Source organism: Littorina saxatilis, linkage group LG3, assembly GCF_037325665.1.
Source record: "Littorina saxatilis isolate snail1 linkage group LG3, US_GU_Lsax_2.0, whole genome shotgun sequence".
Taxonomy (NCBI): Eukaryota; Metazoa; Mollusca; class Gastropoda; order Littorinimorpha; family Littorinidae; genus Littorina; species Littorina saxatilis.
Genome location: NC_090247.1, coordinates 61599958 through 61625971, shown reverse-complemented (window position 1 = coordinate 61625971; position 26014 = coordinate 61599958). Strand labels below are relative to the sequence as shown.

Below are 26014 nucleotides of genomic sequence, written 5' to 3'. Positions count from 1 at the left end.
CCAGCTTGTCTCCAGCTTGTCTCCACACCGTGACAGGTGACCATATAGGCCAGCTTGTCTCCAGCTTGTCTCCAGCTTCTCTCCACACCCTGACAGGTGACCATATACTATGATATAGGCCAGCTTGTCTCCAGCTTGTCTCCACACCCTGACAGTTGCCTCAACAAAAGCAAGGGTATTCACTCCTTCACAACCCATCAGCCATGAAAGTGGGAAGTATTGTACTCGCCATGGCAAGTGGAAACATGTTACTGGCGAGTAGAAATGTTAATCTACTCGCCAAATGCGAGTAAAGTTTCTGAAACAAATGGTTGGTTTGGCGAGTAAAATTCGCTCTCTGGCTAGTAAATTGTGAGAAGCACTTAAGCCAAAGGCCACTAGAGCATCATTTTGAGGACTTTCAGCGCTGCCCATACAATTACAAACCTGACAAGAGTTATTTTCTGGATATCGTCTATTCCTGGCTTCAAATTCCATAGTAAAGGCAGAGAGAAAGACATAAAGAGTGATTTCTCTTTTAGAATATAGCTGCTAGCTCGAACTTGGTGGTCGTCCGGGCAGGTTTGACGGTATCTCAAGCCTCACACACACACACACACACCTCTTCGTGTCGGGCAGGAAGATGGTGAGGGCGGTGACGATCTTGGTGACCTCCAGCTCCATCTTGGCTGACCCCACCACCAGTACGGTACGCCCGGTCATCAGGCTGAACACCACTGAGTGCAGGTTGGTGTAGGTCGTCAGGACTTCGTGGATACCGTACCCTGCACAGTGGATGGTGGAGAATATCAAAGAAGTGGTTGATAAAATTTGCTCTGTGTGTGTGTGTGTGTGAGGGGTGGTGGGGGGGTCAGTGTGTGTGTGTGCATGTGTATGTGTCTCTGTGTGTGTGGGGGTGGGTGCGTGCGTGAGGGGAGCAGGGCACATCAGTGTGTTTTTGTGTGTGTGTGGGCACATCAGAGTGTGTGTGTGTGTGTGTGTGTGTGTGTGTGTGTGTGTGTGTGTGTGTGGTTTGTCATGTACATGTGCATGGAGTTGTGAATGCGGACAGACAGACATGTGTGGGTGTGCCTGCCTGCCTGGGTGTCTGTGTGTGTCTACGTGCATTTCCCTTTTTTTCTTTTAGGAGGATGAAAAATTGTGAACGCCTCTAAATTAAAAATACATTCTGTAATCACTGTAAACAAAGTGACACCGTAAAGGCAACAACATTCACAGTTACTAAATTTCACTTGGTATATTTACACAATGACAATCAAGACAGTGAGAGACTTACCAGGTCTACCAGGTCCCATGGAGTTGATGACGTCCCCTGCTGTGTAGACACCGTGCCTCGGCTTCCTGTGACAAATATTCTACAATACAAAAGTTTGAACAAGTGTCTACAGTCTACACATTTCTTCTGAAGCTACTGTTCACACTGTCCTTCTTCTTTACAGACATAGACATAGAAGACTATGTAAATCTTTCTTTCTATTTTGGTGTTTAACGTCGTTTTCAACCACGAAGGGTTATATCGCGACGGGGAAAGGGGGAAGATGGGATAGAGCTACTTGTCAATTTTTTCTTGTTCACAAAAGCACTAATCAAAAATTTGCTCCAGGGGCTTGCAACGTAGTACAATATATTACCTTACTGGTAGAATGCAAGTTTCCAGTACAAAGGACTTAACATTTCTTACATACTGCTTGACTAAAATCTTTACAAAAATTGACTATATTCTATACAAGAAACACTTAACAAGGGTAAAAGGAGAAACAGAATCCGTTAGTCGCCTCTTACGACATGCTGGGGAGCATCGGGTAAATTCTTTCTCGTCCCAACCACTATGGGACTCCCCCTAGCCCGCGGGGGGTCTATATATATCTAACACATGAGAAATTCGTTTGTGGTGTACATACATGCAACATAACATCGAACAACATAAAAAATTAAAATTCAATGTATCGATTGGAGATTGGATTTCCCTTCTTTGAGCCATGTGACGTCAGAGGCCAACAAAACTTTATAATTTGGTGTTTCAGGTTGACCGAAACTTTAAAGGAACTTCAAAACACACGTCATGCGTGTTTGATTGCATGTGTGTGTGCTGTTCAATGTCAAAACAACAACAAAGTCAGTACATGACGTGTGTTTTGTAGTTCTTTTGAAGTTTCGGTCAACCTGAAACGCCCAAATATGAAGCTGATGTGTTTGATTGCATGTGTGTGTGCACAGGAGTGTGTGTGTGCTCGTTCAATCGTCAAAACAACAACAAAGTCATAGTACCTGAAAGGAATTCGATCGATACATAAATGTTATTTGCGTGTTTGACCAAAATATGACATTTTACACAGATCTCGACAGTCATTGTTCACCTCGACCGCTAGCGCAGTCTCGGAGAACAATGACTGTCTCGATCTGTGTAAAATGTCATATTTTGGTCAAACACGCAAATAACGTATAAGATAAATGTATCACAAAAATAGTTTCAATGTCAACATGATCCCTAACTCCTGGTGCGAATCATCTACACTCACATACGTTTACCAAAGAAACCCAAATCGGATGTTCTGAAATAACTCTGTCGGGTTTGTATGTATTGGTTGTGAAAGAGTGAATACCCTTGATTTTATTGATTCTTTTTCCTCTTCTTCTGTGTTCCCCAGGCATGGGAATTGAAGAAAGTTAAAAAGGCTAAACATTTGTAAGTAATGGCAAAGTCGACGGCGCGAAGCGCCTAGCCCTGCTAGGGGGGTTCGGGGGCATGCCCCCCCCCCCCCCCCCCGGAATTTTTTTTCTCCAAAGAACCCAAATGGTGCAATTTGGTGTCTTCTAAGCTCCAAGTTTGCCATTAAATTCAGTTTTTAGAACCATTTTTGCCTCCCCCATTTATTTTTTCGGCTGAACGAAAAAAAAATTCGGCGGAAATTTGCCTTTCAGCGGACAATTCCCATGCCTGGTTCCCGTACTTTTCTTGATTCAAACTTTCCCATGTGCCATTATAGGCCAGTCACTTCATTAGCATGTGTCTGAAACATGTGGACAAGGAGCACGTATGGAAAACTTGTCTCACTGAAAGCAAGAGTATTCACTCTTTCACAACCCATACGAACTTGACAGAGTTATTTTCGGAGTTCGTCTATTAAAACTCTTACAGAGTCTTCTTCTTCTTTCGTTCATGGGCTTAGACCCACGTTCACTCATGTTTTTTGCACGAGTGGAATTTTACGTGTATGACCGTTTTTACCCTGCCATTTAGGCAGCCATACGCCGATTTCGGGGGAGGCATGCTGGGTATTTTCGTGTTTCTATAACCCACCGAACTCTGACATGCATTACAGGATCTTTTTCGTGCGCACTTGGTCTTGTGCTTGCGTGTACACACGGGGGTGTTCGGACACCGAGGAGAGTCTGCACACAAAGTTGACTCTGAGAAATAAATCTCTCGCCGAACGTGGGGACGAACTCACGCTGACAGCGGCCAACTGGATACAAATCCAGCGCGCTACCGACTGAGCTACATCTCCGCCCTCTTACAGAGTTATTTCCTGAATACATCCAATTTGTGCTCACCATGTGCAGGAATCTGGAGATGGCGTGTAGGCAGGAAATGGGTTACACGTGCTGTCCGTGAAAGCTTCTATGTCACACCAACTATCATCTGCAGCAGAACACAAAAACTATGAGATTTTCCTGACAAAAGTGTATATGTTACAGTTAATCTGTGAAACCAGGGAATACGTGTTTTAACTAAACTATTTTAGGTAAGGCCAAAAAAAAAAAATTGTCTGTTTAGGGTAACATGACCAAAAAAAGTAGGGTCGGTAGGTAGGTAGGTTTTTTTGTTTTGTTTTTTTTGTTTGTTTGTTGTTGTGTAAATTCACTTCTTATATTTGATGAATACATGTTTCAAAACTAACGTATAAATAAAACAGAGAGAAAGGGAGAGAAAGAAACGCCAAATGTCTCTTTTTAGCATTTTTACCTCTTTTTTTTTCTTTTTTTTTTTTGAAATAAAAAAAAAGTTTTTGGGTCGGCGCCAAATCGATAGGGTCGGTCGGGTTACCCTAAACAGACAAATTTTTTTTTTTGGCCTAATACATAAATTAACTGGTTTTTTCCGTCAGTTAATTCATGTATTACCTAGTTAATACACATATTCCCTGGTTTCACAGATTAACTGTAACATATACATGTGTTAAAAAACAATCAATTGTATTTAATGGAACGTTTAATTTTTGACAAATCAAAACACTCACAAGTATGTCGACCCAATGGTCTTGGTCTTATTAAGTGGACAGACTGACGAGTAATGAAAAAAAAATAGAAATTGAAGACCCAGCTGAGGGTGTGTTTGATGTCCAGCAAGAAGATCACTCAGTGGGTTTTTTATTTTTGTATTCTGGATTTTAGAACGTTGGCAGTCTGTCTGGTTTTTTTGTTTATTCATGTACATATCTGTTGACAGTTTCATGTATCTTTCAGTAAAGCTATGAAAAATACAGCCTAATACAGACAACTGCACATGAATGGACTGACCTGACCATTAACACACACACACACACACACACACACACACACACACACAGACAGACACACACACAGAGACACACAAACACACACCCCTCCTCTCCTACACACATTCACTCTCTTAAAAAAAATGTTTGATAGCCCTCCATACCTGTCTGAGCGGGGGAGCTGCTTGCAATACTCTTGAAGGAGCCGGTCAGTTCAAGCCTCAAGCGGTCAAGCGAGCGAGGCGAGCTGTCCACCATCTTCTCCGGACTGCTGGACAAACTGTTGGACCCCGAACGTTTCTTGGCCTGTGCTGCGCGAATCTGCTGTGCTGGGGTCATGACCTTCACATGAAAAAATATGGTGGAAAAAAGTCAGAAAAAAAATCAGACCATGTACCAAGTAATTCTAAATACTCTCCAGGCTTTGAAAAACAATCACTGCAATCATATTCTTCATCTTTGTTTTATTTCATTTAGCTTAATTTGTGCTGCTTGAATCTGTTGACCATCACAAGAACATTATAGGAAACAAATTGGTTTTTTCAGTACCTGAAGTATTACATTTCTAAAAAAAAAAAATGAGCATTTCAGTCATAAAATATATATCCTTCTTCTTTTCTTCTGTGTTCGTGGGCTTCAACTCCCATGTACACTAGTGTTTTGCATGAGTGGGCTACCTACGCCTGTTTAAAAAACAAAACAAAAACACACTTTAACACAGAAAAAGACATTTCAAGCACTGAAGCAGACTGCACACTTACAGCCAGGGGAACAAAAGACGGTGCTCTGCCACCACTTTTGTCTGCGACACCGGCACCGCCATTAGACACATTTGAACACGTCTCAGAGTTTGAACGCGACAGTTCACCGCCCTGTCTATCATCCAACACAGCCTGGTGAAAAATCTCTGCAATCTTGGACGCACCACTATCCGGGCTCCCTGCTGAATTGTCTTTAGTTTCAGCATCTGAGGCTTCCTGGAGCACCTTTTGGTCCTCTTTATCCCCACAAATCTGTAACCTGCTGTCACTGTTTTGATCCTGCAAGCGCTCTGAAAGACTGGAGAGTTTTTGAGTTGTGCTGGTTTCAGCGGAGCCGAAACTGGTGTTAGTGTTGTGGCTCGCTGTCTCTGTCATGCCACCATTGTTCGGTTTTGAAGTGCTGTGGGTGACTTTCACCACGTGCGGAGAACTTGAAGAATATGACTGAGATGCAGAAGCTGAGCAGTTTAGAGCTTTAGGTGGATCCACTGAAGAGCTGGGGGAAAACTCGGCGTTTTGATTCTGTAAGTCTTGATTGGTGATGTGTCCGGGCATAGCTACAGGCGCAGATGGTGATGAAACGACGGGTGTGGCGTTAGAGGGTGGCTTGGTTTGGGGTGGAAACGCCACCTCTTCTGTCATGGGTGAGGTCGGTGCTGACATGAAGTCCTGTCCGCTGGCACTGAAAGAATTCACAGATGATGTTGCGTACAACTGAAAGGCCAGCTTAATGTCTGTAAGTACAACATCAATCAAGTAGACAAAACTGTACATCTGACTCTTTCTTTCAAATAACAGAGTATCATGTTGTTGTGTGTGGTGATTGGCTTGAGGATGGTAGAGTGAATGTGAAGGAATCTCCCAGTTTGGTGGCACATAGCTGCCAACCCCTGTGAAGCCGAAATAGTAGCATAATGCTGCATTTTGAAATTTTCAGAGTAGCAATTGGTTTTTAAGAGTAGCATTCTCTTGAATTTGAATCGCACACCCGAATTATGCAAGGTTTGCGTTGGACTTTCTTTTTCTTTTTTTCTCTCGTTGTTTGTGTCAACAGCATGGCGGAAAGTGGGACACCGTGCATCAGTAACCCACACCTCCAAGAACGTGTTCAAAGTCAATCAAACAGAATACGCTAACCAAGACTACAACGCAATAAGGAAAACGACGTTCTCGATTGAATGTACGACAAAACCGTCCCCTGATTGGATCAGACCTTTCCGCAACAAGCTCAGTTTTTAATGACTGCTGCCGATTATCGAGTGATAAGTGGACATTTTGCATGCTTGTAATTTTTTGTTTGAGCGTAGCAGTTTTGGGCTTAGCGTAGCAATTGCAGCAAAATCGTAGCATGCTACATGTACACTGAAATCATAGCAGTTGGCAGCTCTGGTGGCAGGCCCTTGACATTCACTTCACTTTTGGCTACAAAAACAACATAAAAGTCAAGATGTTTGCCATACAGAATTCAGTATCTATACGAAAAATCTCCCACCCATGCATCTTGCACATCATCAAGATTCAAATTTCAACCTTATCTAAACCTGAAACTACTTTTCTACTTAAAACATTCGCCCACTCCTTGACCGTTTGACCACCACAGCCACCAATCTCCCCACTCAATTTCCAATACATGTACAAAGGAACCCCCTTTTAAAGGTACTGAACTTGTCAAATCCAGGTGCACGGAGCCCCTGGGGCTTTTAGTCATACCTCAGGCAGCTATCCGTTGGAAGAACTACCAAGTTTCATTGACTTGCACCCAAAGAGTCAAGAACTGCGATTTTTTTACGAATTAATTTCGTACTCGGACCCGGCTGGTCTTGGCCTATTTTTGGATCTAAATTTAGATCAGGTAGATCACCACATCATGCAGAAAAAGACACGTCACTAGCAAACTTTGTCAGACGCCATCATGAGTTTGTGTAGAAACAAAATGGAGGCCGGAATCACTCAGTTGAATCAAAGATGTGTATTGACTCTATGGTTGAATCGAACTCCGACCAAACACCACGTAATAACTAGGTTAATTTATGCACTCGTCGAGCTTCACAGATGTCGTCGTTGGGTAGTTTTGGGTTTGTTTTACTACCATAGGAGGATTTTTGAACTGTAACTGTAAATGCACTCAGCTGCAACAAAAACGCAAAACGAAGGCTGTGAGCTGCACTGTGCCTTTAAGACCCCTGAATTTAAGACTTCCTCTGTTTTAAGATCTTACGTTTTCAGATGTTCTGTTCATAACCTTTAGAAATGTACCTCCATTTTAAGACATGATTTTCTCAGATTTGTGGAGGTCTTATATTGGGTGTCCACTGTGCTGCCTTAGTACAAATTGAATAAAAGGATTCTTTCTTTTCTTTTCTTTATTTGGTGTTTAACGTCGTTTTCAACCGTTCAAGGTTATATCGCGACGGGGAAAGGGGGGAGATGGAATAGAGCCACTTGTTAATTGTTTCTTGTTCACAAAAGCACTAATCAAAAAATTGCTCCAGGGGCTTGCAACGTAGTACAATGTATTACCTTACTGGGAGAATGCAAGTTTCCAGTACAAAGGACTTAACATTTCTTACATACTGCTTGACTAAAATCTTTACAAACATTGACTATATTCTATACAAGAAACACTTAACAAGGGTAAAAGGAGAAACAGAATCCGTTAGTCGCCTCTTACGACATGCTGGGGAGCATCAGGAAAATTCTTCCCCCTAACCCGCGGGGGGTAATAAAAGGATTAACAAGCATGTAACCATAAAGTTCATGTCTCTGACCTTGTGGTCACCCCCTGAGAACTGTTGTTGGAGGCAAACGAGTAGAGGGATGCATTTTCGTCATCTTGTATTGACAGGTAGGAATCCACAGACTTGAAACTTTCCAGCGTGTCATCCTGTGAAAAGACGAAAATGTTGAAATCTGTACTCACCGATACAAGGACAGCACAATCATACGAATTTTCGCTTATAAAAGGACCGGCACGGTTGGCCTAGTGGTAAGGCGTCCGCCCCGTGATCGGGAGGTCGTGGGTTCGAACCCCGGCCGGGTCATACCTAAGACTTTAAAATTGGCAATCTAGTGGCTGCTCCGCCTGGCGTCTGGCATTATGGGGTTAGTGCTAGGACTGGTTGGTCCGGTGTCAGAATAATGTGACTGGGTGAGACATGAAGCCTGTGCTGCGACTTCTGTCTTGTGTGTGGCGTACGTTATATGTCAAAGCAGCACCGCCCTGATATGGCCCTTCGTGGTCGACTGGGCGTTTAGCAAACAAAACAACAAAGCTTATAAAAGCTTCATCAGGTAACAAAAACAAAGGAAGGAAATGTTGACATGAGGTTCTGTCAGCAAGGACAGCACATAACCCGCCACTGTTGTTGTTTTTAAAAAACTTTTTTAATTTTTTTTTTTACTACAAACTTTTTTATTTTTTTATTTAATTTCAACCACTTATGCCTTCTTAAACAACTGTAGGCTTGACTAATAAAAGCATACACAGCTGATTAGTAGAGACACACAATCTGGTATCACAATGAATAATGAGGTCCCATGTGAATGTTATGCAGCGTCTGCTCGATATGATGCCCTTTTCTTTCTAGCATTTGGTTGGTTGGTTATTGTTATATGAAGTCTTATATCGCGCGCGTATCTCCAGACTCGGACTTAAGGCGCAGGGATCTATTTATGCCGTGTGAGATGGAGTTTTTTTACACAATACATCACGCATTCACATCGACCAGCAGATCGCAGCCATTTCGGCGCATATCCTACTTTTCACAGCCTATTATTCCAAGTCACACGGGTATTTTGGTGGACATTTTTTATCTATGCCTATACAATTTTGCCAGGAAAGACCCTTTTGTCAGTCGTGGGATCTTTAACGTGCACACCCCAATGCAGTGTACACAAAGGGACCTCGGTTTTTCGTCTCATCCGAAAGACTAGCACTTGAACCCACCACCTAGGTTAGGAAAGGGGGGAGAAAATTGCTAACGCCCTGACCCAGGGTCGAACTCGCAACCTCTCGCTTCCAAGCGCAAGTGCGTTACCACTCGGCCACCCAGTCCTTGGTTGGTTGGTTGGTTGGTTGGTTGGTTGGTTATTATTGTTGGTCATCTCTTCAGCAGTCAATGCTATTCGAGACCGATGCAAGTTGTTTTCTTTTTCAGTTTACATGGTAGACTCCATGCTTCAAACTACTTACAATCAGGTCTAGCACTGTAAAAAGAAGGTTCTAAAACGTCATCACTTTCACATTTTGTACTTCAAATCTTATGTTAAAAAAATCTCGATCTCTTTAAAAAAAAAAAAATAGCATTTGCTTATCACACCTGACACTATTCACTGCATACCAATCCCCTTTCCTCCACTGCAGCGGCCTCACGTGCTTGCCTCACTGTCATGGAGGAGAGCAACTCTTCCCCAAAACAATGAACAAAAGATTAAAACAATTATTTCCAGTATTCTTGTGTCTTAAATTGTCTTACTCACAGAAGCTATGGAGGGCCACCTTCTCAGTCTGTCTGCGGAAAGCAGAATGCTGGTGCTGTCTTCACTCAGGCAAAGAGAGGAACCACGCCTGCAAGGCAAAAAATGGATACACTACAGACAGACTGCAAATGACAATTAGAGTGATAAAATTCAAAGAAACAACAGCAGCAACAACCAACCAAACACAAAATAATCAAACAATGACTGCAACAACAAAACCAAGATAACAGTGACTGACAAAAAAGAGTTACATGTATTCTTCTTCTTCTTCTTCATTCATGGGCTAATAGACTCCCAAGTTCACTCATACCCCCCGCGGGTTAGGGGGAAGAATTTACCCGATGCTCCCCAGCATGTCATAAGAGGCGAGTAACGGATTCTGTTTGTCCGTTTACCCTTGTTAAGTGTTTCTTGTATAGAATATAGTCAATTTTTGTAAAGATTTTAGTCAAGCAGTATGTAAGAAATGTTAAGTCCTTTGTACTGGAAACTTGCATTCTCCCAGTAAGGTCATATATTGTACTACGTTGCAAGCCCCTGGAGCAAAGTTTTGATTAGTGCTTTTGTGAACAAGAAACAATTGACAAGTGGCTCTATCCCCTCTCCCCCCGTTCCCCGTCACGATATAACCTTTGTGGTTGAAAACGACGTTAAACACCAAATAAAGAAAGAAAGTTCACTCATGTGTTTAGCACGAGTGGATTTTTACGTGTGTGACCGTTTTTATCCCGCCATTCAGGCAGCATACGCCGATTTCGGGGGAGGCATGCTGGGTATTTTTGTGCTTCTATAACCCACCGAACTCTGACATGGATTACAGGATCTTTTCCGTGCGCACTTGGTCTTGTGCTTGCGTGTACACACGAAGGGGGTTAAGTCACTAGCAGGTCTGCACATAAGTTGACCTGGGAGATCGGAAAAATCACCACTCTAAACCCACCAGGCGGCAGCGACCGGGATTTAAACTCACGACCTTCTGATTAGGAGGCCGACGTCGTCTTACCACCATGCCACTGCGCCCGTCTGTATTCATGTATTCAAAACTTGACATTTCAGCTTGTCCTTGAGCAGTAAATTTACATGGCCCTGGTTTCTTGCTTGTGTCGTTAGCTTTTTGCAAACTGCAGATGCAAAAAAGCACAAATGCAATTTACATTTTGTGTATCTTTATGTTCAGATTCAATATGGATGTAACTCACATGGAAACTCCAGCCAACACGTTGGATGTTACGCATTGTCCGTGTAAAATCATAGAGCTGGCTGGATCTGAAAATGTCAAAATACAAAAATAAGTGGAAAATTTAATTTAACGAAAGCTTCTGACAGTGATTTCACTCATAACATGCAAAAGTAATCCTTGAAACTTATAGTTTAAAGTTATTTGAAGACATTGAATTTCAGAAACCAGAGCTTAAAAACTACCATTGATAACAAGCCCATTTCTATCACCCACTACCTATCGCATATCATTTTGTCAAGTGGAATTTTCTTTATTATTCTTTTCTTTTTTTTCATAATCCTGATCATCACCAAGCGTGAAACAAATTACATGTCACTTACCCATGAGCCGTGACTCGTTCTTCTCTATCTCCAGAATCATGGCATCCTTCTTAAAGTACTGCACAGACAAATAAAATGTCAGAAACGAAACAAAAATAGCTGTCCTTACCTCTCCCTGGCTCTGTTTGAATAATTTGACTTTCTAAATGTGCTGAAAACAGAATCGAGTTCCACAACGCCTAATAGCAGTCTATCTGTTTCAGATTTCTTCTTGACTTTCTTCACTATTTTCACAAGAACTTTTCAATGGGAAAAAAGTAACAGCATTAACACACACAATCAGCTAAAAAAAAAAAAAGTAACTACACTGACCTCATGAATACATCGCAGCTTACGCAATCCTTCTTTTGCTCCCCAAGAGCACAGCTCGTGCAAACCTCTGAGCGGACTGTTGAACCGTTTGGCTTTTTTCGTCTCCACCAACAGAGGCTGAAAGACAATGACACATTTATAAACAATTAGTGTGAAGATGGCAGTCTCTCTTTCATTTCATTTCCTTTTCTTTATTATCCCATTATCATTAGGCAAATTTTTTTTTAAAAAGTCTGTTTACGGTAACATAGGCAAAAAATAGGGTCAGTAGGTCGGGATTTGTTTTTGGGGAGGGGGGGGGGGGGGTTTCTCCCAAAAACCATATTTTTAAGTTATTTTGCCCCCCAAAAAAGGACTTTTTTTAAAAAAAAAATTTCCAAATGCCCAAAAAAAGTCTAGGGTCGTGCGAAAAAATAAGGTCGGTCGGGATACCGTAAACAGACTTTTTTTGTGTGTGCCTTATTATACCAATTCTATTGTTCGTGTCTCTTCCTACTAGTGGAAAACTAGCAGCAACAAGACTAGCTAGCACTACCCAGGTGTGTGCATGTTTGGGTGTAACCAGCCACCTGCACTTAACTACGGCAGGTGTGTGCATGTTTGGGTGTAACCAGTCACCTGCACTTAACTACGGCAGGTGTGTGCATGTTTGGGTGTAACCAGCCACCTGCACTTAACTACGGCAGGTGTGTGCATGTTTGGGTGTAACCAGTCACCTGCACTTAACTACGGCAGGTGTGTGCATGTTTGGGTGTAACCAGCCACCTGCACTTAACTACGGCAGGTGTGTGCATGTTTGGGTGTAACCAGTCACCTGCACTTAACTACGGCAGGTGTGTGCATGTTTGGGTGTAACCAGTCACCTGCACTTAACCACGGCAGGTGTGTGCATGTTTGGGTGTAACCAGCCACCTGCACTTAACTACGGCAGGTGTGTGCATGTTTGGGTGTAACCAGCCACCTGCACTTAACTACGGCAGGTATGTGCATGTTTGGGTGTAACCAGCCACCTGCACTTAACTACGGCAGGTGTGTGGTTGTTTGGGTGTAACCAGTCACCTGCACTTAACTACGGCAGGTGTGTGCATGTTTGGGTGTAACCAGCCACCTGCACTTAACTACGGCAGGTGTGTGCATGTTTGGGTGTAACCAGTCACCTGCACTTAACTACGGCAGGTGTGTGCATGTTTGGGTGTAACCAGCCACCTTATGTTTGGGTGTAACCAGTCACCTGCACTTAACTACGGCAGGTGTGTGCATGTTTGGGTGTAACCAGCCACCTGCACTTAACTACGGCAGGTGTGTGCATGTTTGGGTGTAACCAGTCACCTGCACTTAACTACGGCAGGTGTGTGCATGTTTGGGTGTAACCAGCCACCTGCACTTAACTACGGCAGGTGTGTGCATGTTTGGGTGTAACCAGTCACCTGCACTTAACTACGGCAGGTGCGTGCATGTTTGGGTGTAACCAGTCACCTGCACTTAACTACGGCAGGTGTGTGCATGTTTGGGTGTAACCAGCCACCTGCACTTAACTACGGCAGGTGTGTGCATGTTTGGGTGTAACCAGTCACCTGCACTTAACTACGGCAGGTGTGTGCATGTTTGGGTGTAACCAGCCACCTGCACTTAACTACGGCAGGTGTGTGCATGTTTGGGTGTAACCAGTCACCTGCACTTAACTACGGCAGGTGTGTGCATGTTTGGGTGTAACCAGCCACCTGCACTTAACTACGGCAGGTGTGTGCATGTTTGGGTGTAACCAGCCACCTGCACTTAACTACGGCAGGTGTGTGCATGTTTGGGTGTAACCAGCCACCTGCACTTAACTACGGCAGAATGACAAGGTCTTTTACATGCCGCTGTGGTGACACCAATGTGAGCAAATCCAAAAACAAAAACATTCATTCGCTCGGCTTCCTGGCGAGTGGACGAAAACTGAATTCCATCAAGATAAGTTTAGTGTGATAATTATTTGTTTGTCTGTTCACTTGAAAGACCGTTGAGTCGATATATGTGTGACTGTAACGTAAATTTGTCAATAACAACGGTCCAACAACTTACCTTTCTTGTTTTTTGATTCTCACCAATGTGAATACGATTTCAGGCCCAAGCAAAAAAGATTTCAATTCCAACCAAAACTACCACTTAAGCTACAAGAAGGAGATTAAACATACTTACAGTGTGAGAGGGAGCTTTCTTGAAGAGAGAAACCGGAGATATGCTGGACTCCTTCAGTGAACCACCTGTTGACAAGAGAGAGTTTTGTCTGCATGCCCATGCGTGTGCCTGTGTGCATTACATCTTTACATTATGTATTAACACATTCACATGAATGAGTATGTGTGCCAGAGGAAGTACTTACCTATTCATTAAAAAAAATCAACAAAACCAAAAAAATTTAAAAAAATGGATGCTTCCGTCTCTACAATTTGTTAATTAAGATTATGCTAAAACCAGTATCCCTTTTTCCTACATCATTGTGTCCAAAACAATGATATCACAAAAAGAAAGAAGAAAACGTTCATTACACTGACGGGCACTGTGGTGTGGTGGTAAGACATCGGCCTCCTAATCGGGAGGTCGTGAATTCAAATCCCGGTCGCTGCCGCCTGGTGGGTTAAATGTGGAGATTTTTCCGATCTCCCAGGCCAACTTATGTGCAGATCTGCTAGTGACTTAACCCCCTTAGTGTGTACACGCTAGCACAAGACCAAGTGCGCACAGAAAAGATCCTGTAATCCATGTCAGAGTTCGGTGGGTTATAGAAACACGAAAAATACCCAGCATGCCTCCCCAGTCTAAAGCCCATGAACAAAGAAGAAGAAGCAGAAGAATATAGTACATACTACTAAAGTACCAAAAACAACTCCAAATAACAAGACTGTAGCTGTACCATTTACAGATTATCACACATTTTCTCTGGCAAGGGAGGTAACTTTTTTTTACCACCGACTCCTTCAAACTCTAAACTAAAAAGACAAGCTATTCGCTGAACCAGCCTACATTGTCAAGGCAGTAACTAAACTTAAAGATCTTGTTTGTTTGTTTGTTTGTTCGTTCATGGGCTGAAACTCCCACGGCTTTTACGAGTATGACCTTTTTTACCCCGCCATTTAGGCAGCCATACGCCGCTTTTGGAGGAAGCATGCTGGGTATTTTCGTGTTTCTATAACCCACCGAACTCTGACATGGATTACAGGATCTTTCTCGTGCGCACTTGGTCTTGTGCTTGTGTGTACACACGGGGATGTTCGGACACCGAGGAGAGTCTGCACACAAAGTTGACTCTGAGAAATAAATCTCTCGCCGAACGTGGGGACGAACTCACGCTGACAGCGGCCAACTGGATACAAATCCAGCGCGCTACCGACTGAGCTACATCCCCGCCCTACTAAAAGATCTAAAACGGCAAAGGAAAGTAAGCACTGTAACAAATGATGACAACAGTCTGTTAGAGTCGTGTGGAACTAGTCTCCAGGCACCCAATAGAATAAGAATCATTGGAATCAACTAAAGACATTCATCCTGATGCAACGATCATCACGTCAACACACAACTTAATCTTCTTGCAACGCTCGTCCACTCTTGAGGATGAAAGTCGTTTGTTAATTTCAATGCTTCTCGTTCCCCTTTGTTTCCAGTAGATCTTGTTATGTCAGCACTCTGTGACATTTAGTTATGATTCTCTATCATACAAAAATAGTTATTGCACTCACTTAGAGCTACGTTTGTGGTACTTTCAGAGTACACATTGTCAGCAAACCAGTCTTCTTGCAAGCTCAGTTTCTCAGCGCGAGCAGCATCCTCGTTTCCTCGGTGAAAAGCTCGCTCTTCCAGCGCCCTGAAACGGCTTTCCAAGCGTTGATCATGCTGAGGAGAAAAGAAAGGAAAAGAATATTCATACCAATTCTGTCAGTGCAGGTGTGTGTTCTGTCAATCATGCCGTTCAAATACAGTGGAACCATGAATTAAGATTCCCCAATGTAAGACTTTCCCCTTTTGAAGACCATGCTGTTTGAGACTTTCTTTTCATAACCTAGCTATGCAAGTTTTTTTTCCCCCATTTTAAGACTCCCTTGTGACATTGACCACAGTTGGAGAATTATGCCCTATTCATACCCTGGGAAGAGTTTCTACTAATAAACACCATAGTAGCATTGTAATTTGACTTAAAAAAATCCTAAAACGGCATCTGTCAAGTTAAGTCAACACTCATGGACACGCGTGCACACATACACTCACACACACACACACACACATATGCACACACACGCACACAAAATCACGCATGTGCACAAACCAACACAGCAGAGTACACACACACACACACACATGCACACACTGTTGCCCACATGTATACGTGAGCATGTGCACAAAGCCACACAGCAGAGAACACACACAGCAGAGAACACAGAAATCCCCCCCCCCCCCCTCCTCTTCAAAACACCCCAAACTATCTGTAAAATTAACACACTCACACACACACAGGCATGTGCACAAACCCACACAGAAGAATACACACAGACACCCCCCTCACACATATATGCACACACACACGCACACCCAACACCCCCACACATGCACTAACCAGAAGTGGCTTCAGGATGGACAAGATGTCTCTGATCTCTGTGGTGGACTGGCGAATGTTCTGCAGACCTTTGTACAGCTCGTTCTCAGCGCTGTTGCGCGATTTACTCTGGTCACTCTCCGGCCCATCGCCATCAGTGTCACGCAGTCGCATTCGACTCACCTGGTTCAGCAGGTAACCTGTCAACATGAAGGCAATATCTGATATTTTCTGGCTAAAATATATGGATGCTGAGCAGACTAACAGTGTTGTTCCCAGGCACAGAAAACAACAGGTCAGTTAGACCTGGATTCAGAATATATATCGGTCAAAACATCCTGGCCGCAAAAACTAAATTATTGTGTGAAACTGAAAAAAACATCCCACATGTCAAAGCTATCGGACATTCGACCAGCCTTGGGTCAGAACAATGAGTCAGGTCAAAAAAGTATGCGTAAATAACCGCAGTCGGAGGCCTGGGAACAACACTGATACTACAGGTGACAGCAGGAGGATAGACAACATTCAGAAAACATAATGTACAAATTCAAAAAGAATAAAAGTAATCCTAGAAGACTGTTTTGTTTATGTTACAACTTCTGCAGATGTTTGTGAACGAGAGATGTGAATGGCTTTAGAGCAATGCTCACTTTCAATGGAAAGAAAGTGCATGCAGTACCTTTTGTATGCTCCAAGTCTTGTAGATGTCGCTCAAGGTCTTTCACAAACAATAATCTGTTGCCGTATTTCAGAAACCTGGCTGCCTGAAAAAAAGGATCGATTATTCATTCACATTCTGTCTGCTTTCAGATTTGACTGCAATAACAGATAAAACTTTTGTCGCATCTTCCCAATGTGTTTGCTAGCTGCCTTCCCTTTCCCCCTTCTCTCCCTTGTAGCTCCTGTCATTTTGTTGTTTTGTTATATCTTCCCAATGTGTTTGCTAGCTGCCTTCCTTTTCCCCCTTCTCTCCCTTGTAGCTCCTGTCATTTTGTTGTTTTGTTACATTTTCATTGTTTATATTGTTCCATTGACGGGCGCAGTGGTCTAGTGGTAAGACGCCGGCCTCCCAAGCAGGAGGTCGTGGGTTCGAATCCCGGCCGCTGCCGCCTGGTGGCTTAAGGATGGAGATTTTTCCGATCTCCCAGGTCAACTTATGTGCAGACCTGCCAGTGCCTATCCCCCTTCGTGTGTACACGCAAGCACAAGACCAAGTGCGCACAGAAAATATCCTGTAATCCATGTCAGAGTTCGGTGGGTTACAAAAACACGAAAATACCCAGCATGCTTCCTCCGAAAGCGGCGTATGGCTGACTAAATGGCGGGGTAAAAACGGTGATATACGTTAAAATCTACTCGTGCAAAAAACAAGAGTGAACGAGGGAGTTGCAGCCCATGAACGCAGTAGAAGAAGAAGAAGTTCCATTGCTGAAAAATTCAGGTTGCTTCCTCCCAGTGGAAAGCTAGCAGCAACATCACAACGAGCATGTGTTTTACAGCCACCTGCACTTATGGCAGAATGACCAAGGTCTTTTACTTGCCACAGTGGTGACACAGGGGTAGGACATGGATACCGGTACCGTCTCCGAGTCTGCACAGAAAGTTGACCTGTGTTCGTCACAGCCTGGATTCAAACTCGTGACGTGCACATCACAAGCCGAGTGCTCTACTATTTGAGCTAACCTGGCCTCCCTTTTTATATTTAGTCAAGTTTTGACTAAATATTTTAACGTAGAGGGGGGAATCGAGACGAGGGTCGTGGTGTATGTGTGTGTGTGTGTGTGTGTGTGTGTGTGTGTGTGTGTGTCTGTCTGTCTGTGTGTGTGTAGAGCGATTCAGACTAAACTACTGGACCGATCTTTATGAAATTTGACATGAGAGTTCCTGGGTATGAAATCCCCATACGTTTTTTTCATTTTTTTGATAAATGTCTTTGATGACGTCATATCCGGCTTTTCGTGAAAGTTGAGGCAGCACTGTCACGCTCTCATTTTTCAACCAAATTGGTTGAAATTTTGGTCAAGTAATCTTCGACGAAGGCCGGGGTTTGGTATTGCATTTCAGCTTGGTGGCTTAAAAACTAATGAGTGAGTTTGGTCATTAAAAATCTGAAAATTGTAAAAAAAATATTTTTTTTATAAAACGATCCAAATTTACGTACATCTTATTCTTTATCATTTTCTGATTCCAAAAATATATAAATATGTTATATTTTGATTAAAAACAAGCTCTAAAAATTAAAAATATAAAAATTATTATCAAAATTAAATTGTCCAAATCAATTTAAAAACACCTTCATCTTATTCCTTGTCGGTTCCTGATTCCAAAAACATATAGATATGATATGTTTGGATTAAAAACACGCTCAGAAAGTTAAAACGAAGAGAGGTACAGAAAAGCGTGCTATCCTTCTCAGCGCAAGTACTACCCCGCTCTTCTTGTCAATTTCACTGCCTTTGCCGTGCGCGGTGGACTGACGATGCTACGAGTATACGGTCTTGCTGCGTTGCATTGCGTTCAGTTTCATTCTGTGAGTTCGACAGCTACTTGACTAAATGTTGTATTTTCGCCTTACGCGACTTGTTTGTTCCTTAGTATAGATACATTCATGTGCAGCCTTAGATTGACTGATAAAGCGCATGTGAAAGAAAACACTGATTAGCAAACTCCAGATAAAACTTGTTTTCCTTGGCAGCACCTGCAGACCTACAGACAATGAACAGAGAAAAATAAGCTGGGCTTACCCTTTTAAACTGTGAAGACAGCTCTTCATAGAACATGATGATCTTCCTGCAAAAGAATGCAAAGCAATCCATTTTATTTGCAAAAGAATGCAAAGCAATCCATTTTATAAGTGCATATTTACTATTCACTCCAAAAAAATCAGCACCAGCAAACATGCTCGTACATACAGTACTGTGGTTTTTTTTTAAAACTTTCCAACACAGACGCTAAATCTGCATAGGAAATGCATTAAATCCTGAATGCTTGCAGTGATCTGCAAAGTCTGAACACTCTGGACAGCCAAGCTGGGCTAAAACATGAGCATTCAGTTAAATCATGACTGCACAAAGTGAAGTCATATGGCAGCAAGGCATGAGATCATAACACTGTTTAAGCCTTTAACCTTCGCCAGGCCGGGTTATCGACTACACACGGAAGACATGATGGGGCCGTGTGGACCCATGCTTCTCAAAGAATGAAAAACGTGCATACCCTTGTGTAGACGTCTACGGAAGGTATGCATATGTTTCCTTCTTTGAGAAGCATGGGTCCGCACGGCCCCACGGCGTCTACGGATGGGGATGCACGTTTTTTTCCTTCTTTGAGAAACATGGGTCCGCACGGCCCCACGATGTCTTCTGTTTGTAGTCTAAATTCGACCTTTGTTTTTTAAATTACTTCTCGCTGGACCCACGACCACCGGTGAAGGTTAAAGCATCCCATCCTTGGATATTTTCTTCGCGAAAAAATTGATGCAAAATGATGCAATCTGAAGATCTCAAGAACAATCGCTGAAGCTGTGAAAATTACAGAAAAAAAACACCAGCCCAACTTAAGGAAAAGAATATGTTTGATACCTAATGTCAGAGGAGATGAAGACCATGCAGTAAGGACGCACAAAACCTCTAGCTTGGTTGTCATACAGCACGAAGTGGTGAACCTAAACAGGAAACATGCAGATCATTTAACTCATTGTCTCCAAGGTACGGATATATTCGTACTGACTCATATGGCTCTATCTGACCAGGTACAGATATATCCGCTCAGACTGTTAGCTTCAGTCGCTTCCTGTAACGTCCATCTAACGCCTGCATTCCAGCGTGTTGATACACAGTTACTACACAGTTACTACAATTCTGAGTGACCTGCTGCAGCACAGCTTAATGTCTCGGCTAAAAAAAAACTTGGTCAAAGTGTTAAACATGCCTTGTCAAAGAGACAGACTTGTATAAATGTATCAAGTAACAGCAGGCCTAAGGTAGTGAATATCCACTTATTGTTCTCAAGGCATCTGGCATTTTAGACAACTGTTTCAACTATTATATTATTACAGGGTTGTCGCTAAGATTTAGTTTTTTCAGACAAATTCTACAGTATTCATGGCAAACTCCTTCCCTTGTAAACAGTTTGGCCCTCAGCTCAGATCTTGCCAGGCTTTTACACCAGCTAAGACCATCCCTCAACTTGGACACATACCAAAAATAAACACCCTGACGGCTCACTATGGTAAGTAGGAATTTTTTTATGAATTAATTTCTTAAAAATTAGTTTTGACTGTACACAGAGAGCACCAAGGCTGTTCATTTTTTTATATGTGACTAAGTGGAGGGAGGGTCTTATCCCATGGCAAGATCTGAGATGGTGAGCCGAACTGTTTCCACAAAAAGAAGTGTGCTTTCAAAGTTTTCTTACAGCAGTCCTTAGTGTTGCCTGGATCCATAAGCATCTTATAAAAGTTTTCTTTTAAGAAAACCTGCACTTCAATGCCCAGTACACCAAAAAATAATTTAACAAAAATCAAAAAATATTTATTAATTATGAAATTGTACTCACAAATGCTGAAACTCCCGATTCATCATCAGACAGGACGACCTGAGTATCCTCCGATATGCTGAACCCCCTGGAAAACAGCACAAGAAATTAATGAGAAATACATTCTCATACATTATACACAGATGTGCATAATAATTAAAAAAAAAATGAACAATCGTAAACAAACACACCAAAATAGTAGAAAGCACTATGGCACCAAACAACAGTGAGTCAGACTTGAAATGAAGAATTCCGTCTGGACTTGACCATAATATGAATTTGTAAATCTGGACCTTTACATATTTTTCTACAATGTCTCAAGGACAGAGAACTAGCTTAAGGATTTATATTCGTTCAAAAATGCATCAAAATGGCCTCAAAAGTAGACATTTTTCTAACGTGTTTGGCAGTCGTGCGCGTCACATTTCCGAAACCATGAAACTGAAGAAAATTGGAAATTCTACCAAAATGATGATAAAGTTTTCAGCGTTTGAAATGGGTAAAGAGTTTTGGCGTTGTCAAACGATATCCCTGTACTGTATTTAGTGTCAGGACATTCCCAGAAATGTGCTTACTCTGAGCTTGTTTGATGGTCTACAGCCATGAGCTTCACTGAGAGTGCATTCTGGTCTATACTGCTTCCTGCATCTTTAGGAATCGTCAGCTGCACAAAATAACACATGGAAAATGGTTAGGCAAAAAAAAAAAATAGGTGTGGTAAAGGTAACATAGCCAAAAAAAATAGGGTAGGAAGGTAGGCAATCACTTTTTGGTTTAAACTTTTGTTTCAGTAATAGCAGAGCAACCAAGCGTGCAGCACTCGCAACCGAAGAAGATGCTGCCATTTTTGTCATGGCAAGCGTCTGTTTGGCCTTTTTGGTAGAAGGAGTTATTTCCCTTGCATCGTCTGTCGTCTGCATGACGACTCGAGCGCTTTCGCTTTCATTGCTTTTTCTGCACTCGTTTTTTTGTTTTCATTTTTTATTTGTTTGACAAATGTAATAAAAAGTTATAGGGTCGGCCCCTAAAAATAGGGTAGGTCGGGTTACCGTAACCACACCTATTTTTTTTTAGGCCTTATGATGCATGAATGTTTACTGAATCTTGTATAGCTTTGCACACGTTTTGTCCTGTATGTTTACCGCCACATTTACTGCGTTGAAAATACTCCCTTTTCCAAAAAGCAGTCTATAATACAACCCTGTGTTTCACATAAAACGTTGCAACAGTAAATCGAATAATGAATTAATGTGATAAAGGGTATACATTGAAAAGAGATTTTCAAAATAAAATGAAGCACCATGCTCTCTTGTCAGTAAATGTATATCTTATGAAAGGGGGCCGGTCCCACTGTATGGAGGGCCAAGAAAAGAACAACAAAAGCACATACCACTGGCTTGGGGCCCTCTATCTCGGAGAACTCTGCCACCATGACAAAGTCGTCCATTGAGTTTATGCTGTCCAAAAATTCATGGCCCCGCCCTCTTCTGCCGGGACCTCCCCCTGCCCACTGAGTCTGCGCTATGGGAGGGGGTGGCAGGAGGTGAGGGGGGAGACCGCTGACAGAGTAGTCGCCTGCCCCTGATGGGTCCCTCGTTGACGGCAGGTATGTTGCAATTTGAGCATATTCACCAAACATGATCACGGACGGGACCTGCAAACACACACATGAGGAAATGACGCCTGTAGAAAATATCATGGTTTCAGAAACTATGAAATAAAGGGGCTAGCTGCAGTTTTAATAACTAGGAGTATACTCCTGACCCAAGACCTGGGTAATTAAGGCTACGTCGTTTGACGTCACTACTCATGCGTACTTAACCCTTGGCGAGCAAATAAGCAGCGCATCGACTGTTGCTGTCAGATATTGTAAATATTGTCTAGGCTCTTTAAATGATAGCACACAACATCCACACAACAGGACAGACCCTACTACCTGCTGACCCGCTGGGAGAATTCAAGGTCTCGGCTCAAGACAGGGCATATTCAACCGCCTGAAACATCACCTGTATACACAAAACTCGGCACTGACCACAGTATAGAGCAGTGTGTCTACAGGACTAGCTCTATTGAACAACAGAAAATATCCGCTGCACTCCTGTCCGCCCAGAAAGATATTATATATATATGCATAATATGGATCAGCAACAGAGAATTATAGCTTATTATTATCATTCATCAGGTGTACTTCTCATTCAGATACGGCAAATAGAGATTAAAACAGGAAGTATAACCGTGCATTACAAATGACAATTAGACCTACTGAGCCCGAACTTTTTGACAACAGAGCCGGATGTCATAGTCATACTTACTATCACTATCAGTATCAGTCCCACTTGTGTGTGTCCCAAGAAAATCAACGCAAAATATCCCAGAAGGAGACAGAAGTCTACGTCATTTTGACTTGCGGGGTTTTCATACACCTCATTTTCTTCAAAAACCTCATGCTTTTCCACAAACCCTCCCGATCTGGTGTGTGGATCGCAAAATGTAATCGATCAAAACAAGCTTCTTCTCACCACCCCTTGACCATCAAAATTGTCCTTACATTGCTGAATTCTCGAAATGTTCAAGTTGAGGTGAAGTGAATCCAAAGCTCTATTTTTCACTCAGTCGAAGTAATGGGTCACCATCATGCGTTCATGGCTTGATCTGAATTAAAAAAAAGGCGGGTAGTTTGAATTTTACTTCAGTTTGCGTGAAAAAGACCGACTTTGTCGAGTGAATTCCTAAACGGTACAAAGCTATAAGAGTGCTCTCCCTTATATTGTTCACGTGATAATTGTTGTCTGCTTGGAGTCGTCTGCTGCAAAATGTTCGATCAAACTCAAAGTGCAAAACGACAGTCCATTTGCATCATACACTAACCCTTCTCTTTCCTGAGTACCTGATTCCTGAGTGCCTCGGCAACTTGCTTCTAAATTTGTGACCCAACCAGGAAGAGGTTGATATTCGTGAATATCGTCTCAAATTCAAAGTCTGTTCAAACTGTAAGTTGGTGGAATGAGAGGGAGCAAGTCTATGTTCCCCCAGGTCTCTGTTCCTCCAGTCATACCATGTGTCATGTCATGTCATGTCATATGTCAGGTCATGTGTCATTTCACATGTCATGTTACATATGCCATATCGCATGTCAGGTATCCCCACTTCCCACTGTTTTCCCCGCTAGTCAGCTGCCAGATGTATTCAGTGAATATTTTATCAAGAAGGTTTCAGATATTCGTTCTGAACTTGATCAGATGGGTGCACATTCTGCTTCCTCCAGTCATGTTGATGTTCCCACTGATTGTTCTTTTACATCATTTCAGCCAATCAGTGAAAAAGACCTTAAATCCATTATTCTGAAGTCAAAACCAACAACTTGTCCACTTGATGCCATACCCACACCACTGCTTTTTGAGAATCTTGATGTGTTGTTGCCAACTCTTACTCAAATTGTCAATGGTAGCCTGTTATCTGGTGTTTTTCCATCATTGTTCAAAACTGCACTTGTCAAACCACTTCTCAAAAAACCTAGTCTTGATGTCAATATTTTGAAAAACTATCGTTCTGTATCTAATTTAGGCCTAAAAAAAAAATAGGTGTGGTTACGGTAACCCGACCTACCCTATTTTTTGGGGCCGACCCTATAACTTTTTATTACATTTGTCAAAAAAATACCCAAAAAAACAAGTAAACGAGTGCAGAAAACGCAATGAAAGCGAAAGCGCCCGAGTCGCACACTTATTTCCCTGTCAAGTAGGTTTAATTTGTACACATTAGAAAAAAAAGTAAAAATAAAAAAAAAGTGATTGCCTACCTTCCTACCCTATTTTTTGTGGCTATGTTACCGTAACCACACCTATTTTTTTTTGTGGCCTTATCATTCTTGTCCAAAGTTTTTGAAAAGGTAGTTTTGAAGCAGCTGTTGTCATATTTGAACACCCATGATTTGATCTCGCACTCTCAGTCCGCTTATCGCCCTTCTCATTGTACTGAGACAGCCCTACTTAAAGTAATCAGTGACATTCTGTCTGCTCTGGATGGTGGTGATGTGTCAGTGCTTACCCTACTTGACCTGTCTGCAGCGTTCGACACGATTGATCATGTCACGCTTCTCCATAGACTTCAGACTCTGTACGGCATCTCCGGTCCACCGCTGGCATGGCTCGAGTCCTATCTCATTGGCAGGACTCAGGCTGTGCTTGTCGATGGCCAGATGTCTGCTCCAGCCCCACTTTCTTTCGGCGTTCCTCAAGGTTCAGTACTCGGTCCATCCTTTTCATCATGTACACTAAGCCCCTCTCCACACTGATTCAAAAACATTCTGTCTTAAATCAGTCTTTTGCTGATGACACCCAACTGTATAAACCCAGTCCCCCTGCAGAGACACATTCCGCCATCCAGACCATTCAGACATGCATCACTGATGTTAAATCTTGGATGATCGATAACAAACTTAAGCTGAATGATGATAAGACTGAAGTCTTACTGTGCAAAAAGAAGAACACTACATTCCCCTCTCCCCAACCCGTTTCTGTTCAAGTAGGCGACACCGACATTCTTTTCTCCCCATCAGCTAGAAACCTTGGATTCACCCTTTCATCTGACATGACCCTTAACAAACATATATCTTTAGTCTGTAGAGCAGCTTATTATGAGCTTCGTAAGATCAGCACCATTCGCCACACACTCTCCTCTCAAACAACTAACACTCTTGTCTGTGCCTTTGTTCTTTCTAAACTCGACTACTGCAACTCTCTTCTCTCTGGCTGCCCTCTGTATCTCCTGCATAAACTACAAAAAGTCCAAAACTCGGCAGCACGCCTCATTCTGAAAGCACGAACACGAGATCACGCAACACCACTTCTTCGCACACTGCACTGGTTACCTATTCAAGCCCGCATTGACTACAAACTGTCCACCCTCTGCTTTAACTTCTTTTCTGGCTCGTCTCCTGCTTACTTCTCTGAACTCCTCGCCGTCTATTCTCCAGCAAGACAACTCCGTGCCTCTTCTGACTGTCGCATCCTCACCATTCCACACACCAAAACCAAAACATACGGACAACGCACTTTTACTTTCTGCGCACCCACACACTGGAATTCTCTCCCCTTTCACATCCGCCACTCTCAGTCACCCCAAGCATTCAAACGAGCACTTAAAACGCACCTCTTCAAGAAATACAACCCCTGATTTTGTTTTCTCAGTCCATCAGTAGGCTATAATTTATGTAGTGTATTTGTTGTTTTAGTGATAATGTGATAATGTGTATACACATTTAGGGCTGTTTTTCAGTATTAATAACATGTTCTGTT

The 26014-nt window shown here is 42.6% G+C and overlaps 1 protein-coding gene and 1 non-coding gene across 2 annotated transcripts in view; one reads left to right on the top strand and one right to left on the bottom strand.

Moving 5' to 3' along the window:
* Window positions 1–23271, bottom strand: part of LOC138962860 (guanine nucleotide exchange protein SMCR8-like) — a 43509-nt gene extending 20238 nt beyond the window's left edge. The window contains exons 1-20 of the mRNA XM_070334826.1: window positions 23030–23271; window positions 22108–22371; window positions 21293–21381; window positions 20739–20805; window positions 19763–19845; window positions 18926–18971; window positions 16861–16945; window positions 16203–16381; window positions 15331–15484; window positions 13793–13857; window positions 11612–11728; window positions 11300–11357; window positions 10939–11005; window positions 9740–9827; window positions 8029–8144; window positions 5261–5942; window positions 4664–4841; window positions 3556–3643; window positions 1277–1341; window positions 602–764 (exon numbers count right to left, since the gene is read on the bottom strand). Coding sequence (XP_070190927.1) covers window positions 602–764; window positions 1277–1341; window positions 3556–3643; window positions 4664–4841; window positions 5261–5942; window positions 8029–8144; window positions 9740–9827; window positions 10939–11005; window positions 11300–11357; window positions 11612–11728; window positions 13793–13857; window positions 15331–15484; window positions 16203–16381; window positions 16861–16945; window positions 18926–18971; window positions 19763–19845; window positions 20739–20805; window positions 21293–21381; window positions 22108–22356 — 2639 coding nt within the window. The 5' untranslated portion in view covers window positions 22357–22371; window positions 23030–23271. The remainder of the gene's footprint in view (window positions 1–601; window positions 765–1276; window positions 1342–3555; window positions 3644–4663; window positions 4842–5260; window positions 5943–8028; window positions 8145–9739; window positions 9828–10938; window positions 11006–11299; window positions 11358–11611; window positions 11729–13792; window positions 13858–15330; window positions 15485–16202; window positions 16382–16860; window positions 16946–18925; window positions 18972–19762; window positions 19846–20738; window positions 20806–21292; window positions 21382–22107; window positions 22372–23029) is intronic.
* Window positions 17218–17293, top strand: Trnag-ccc (transfer RNA glycine (anticodon CCC)). Its single transcript has one exon. It is a non-coding gene; the product is annotated as a tRNA-Gly (tRNA).
* Window positions 23272–26014: the final 2743 nt, after the last annotated feature.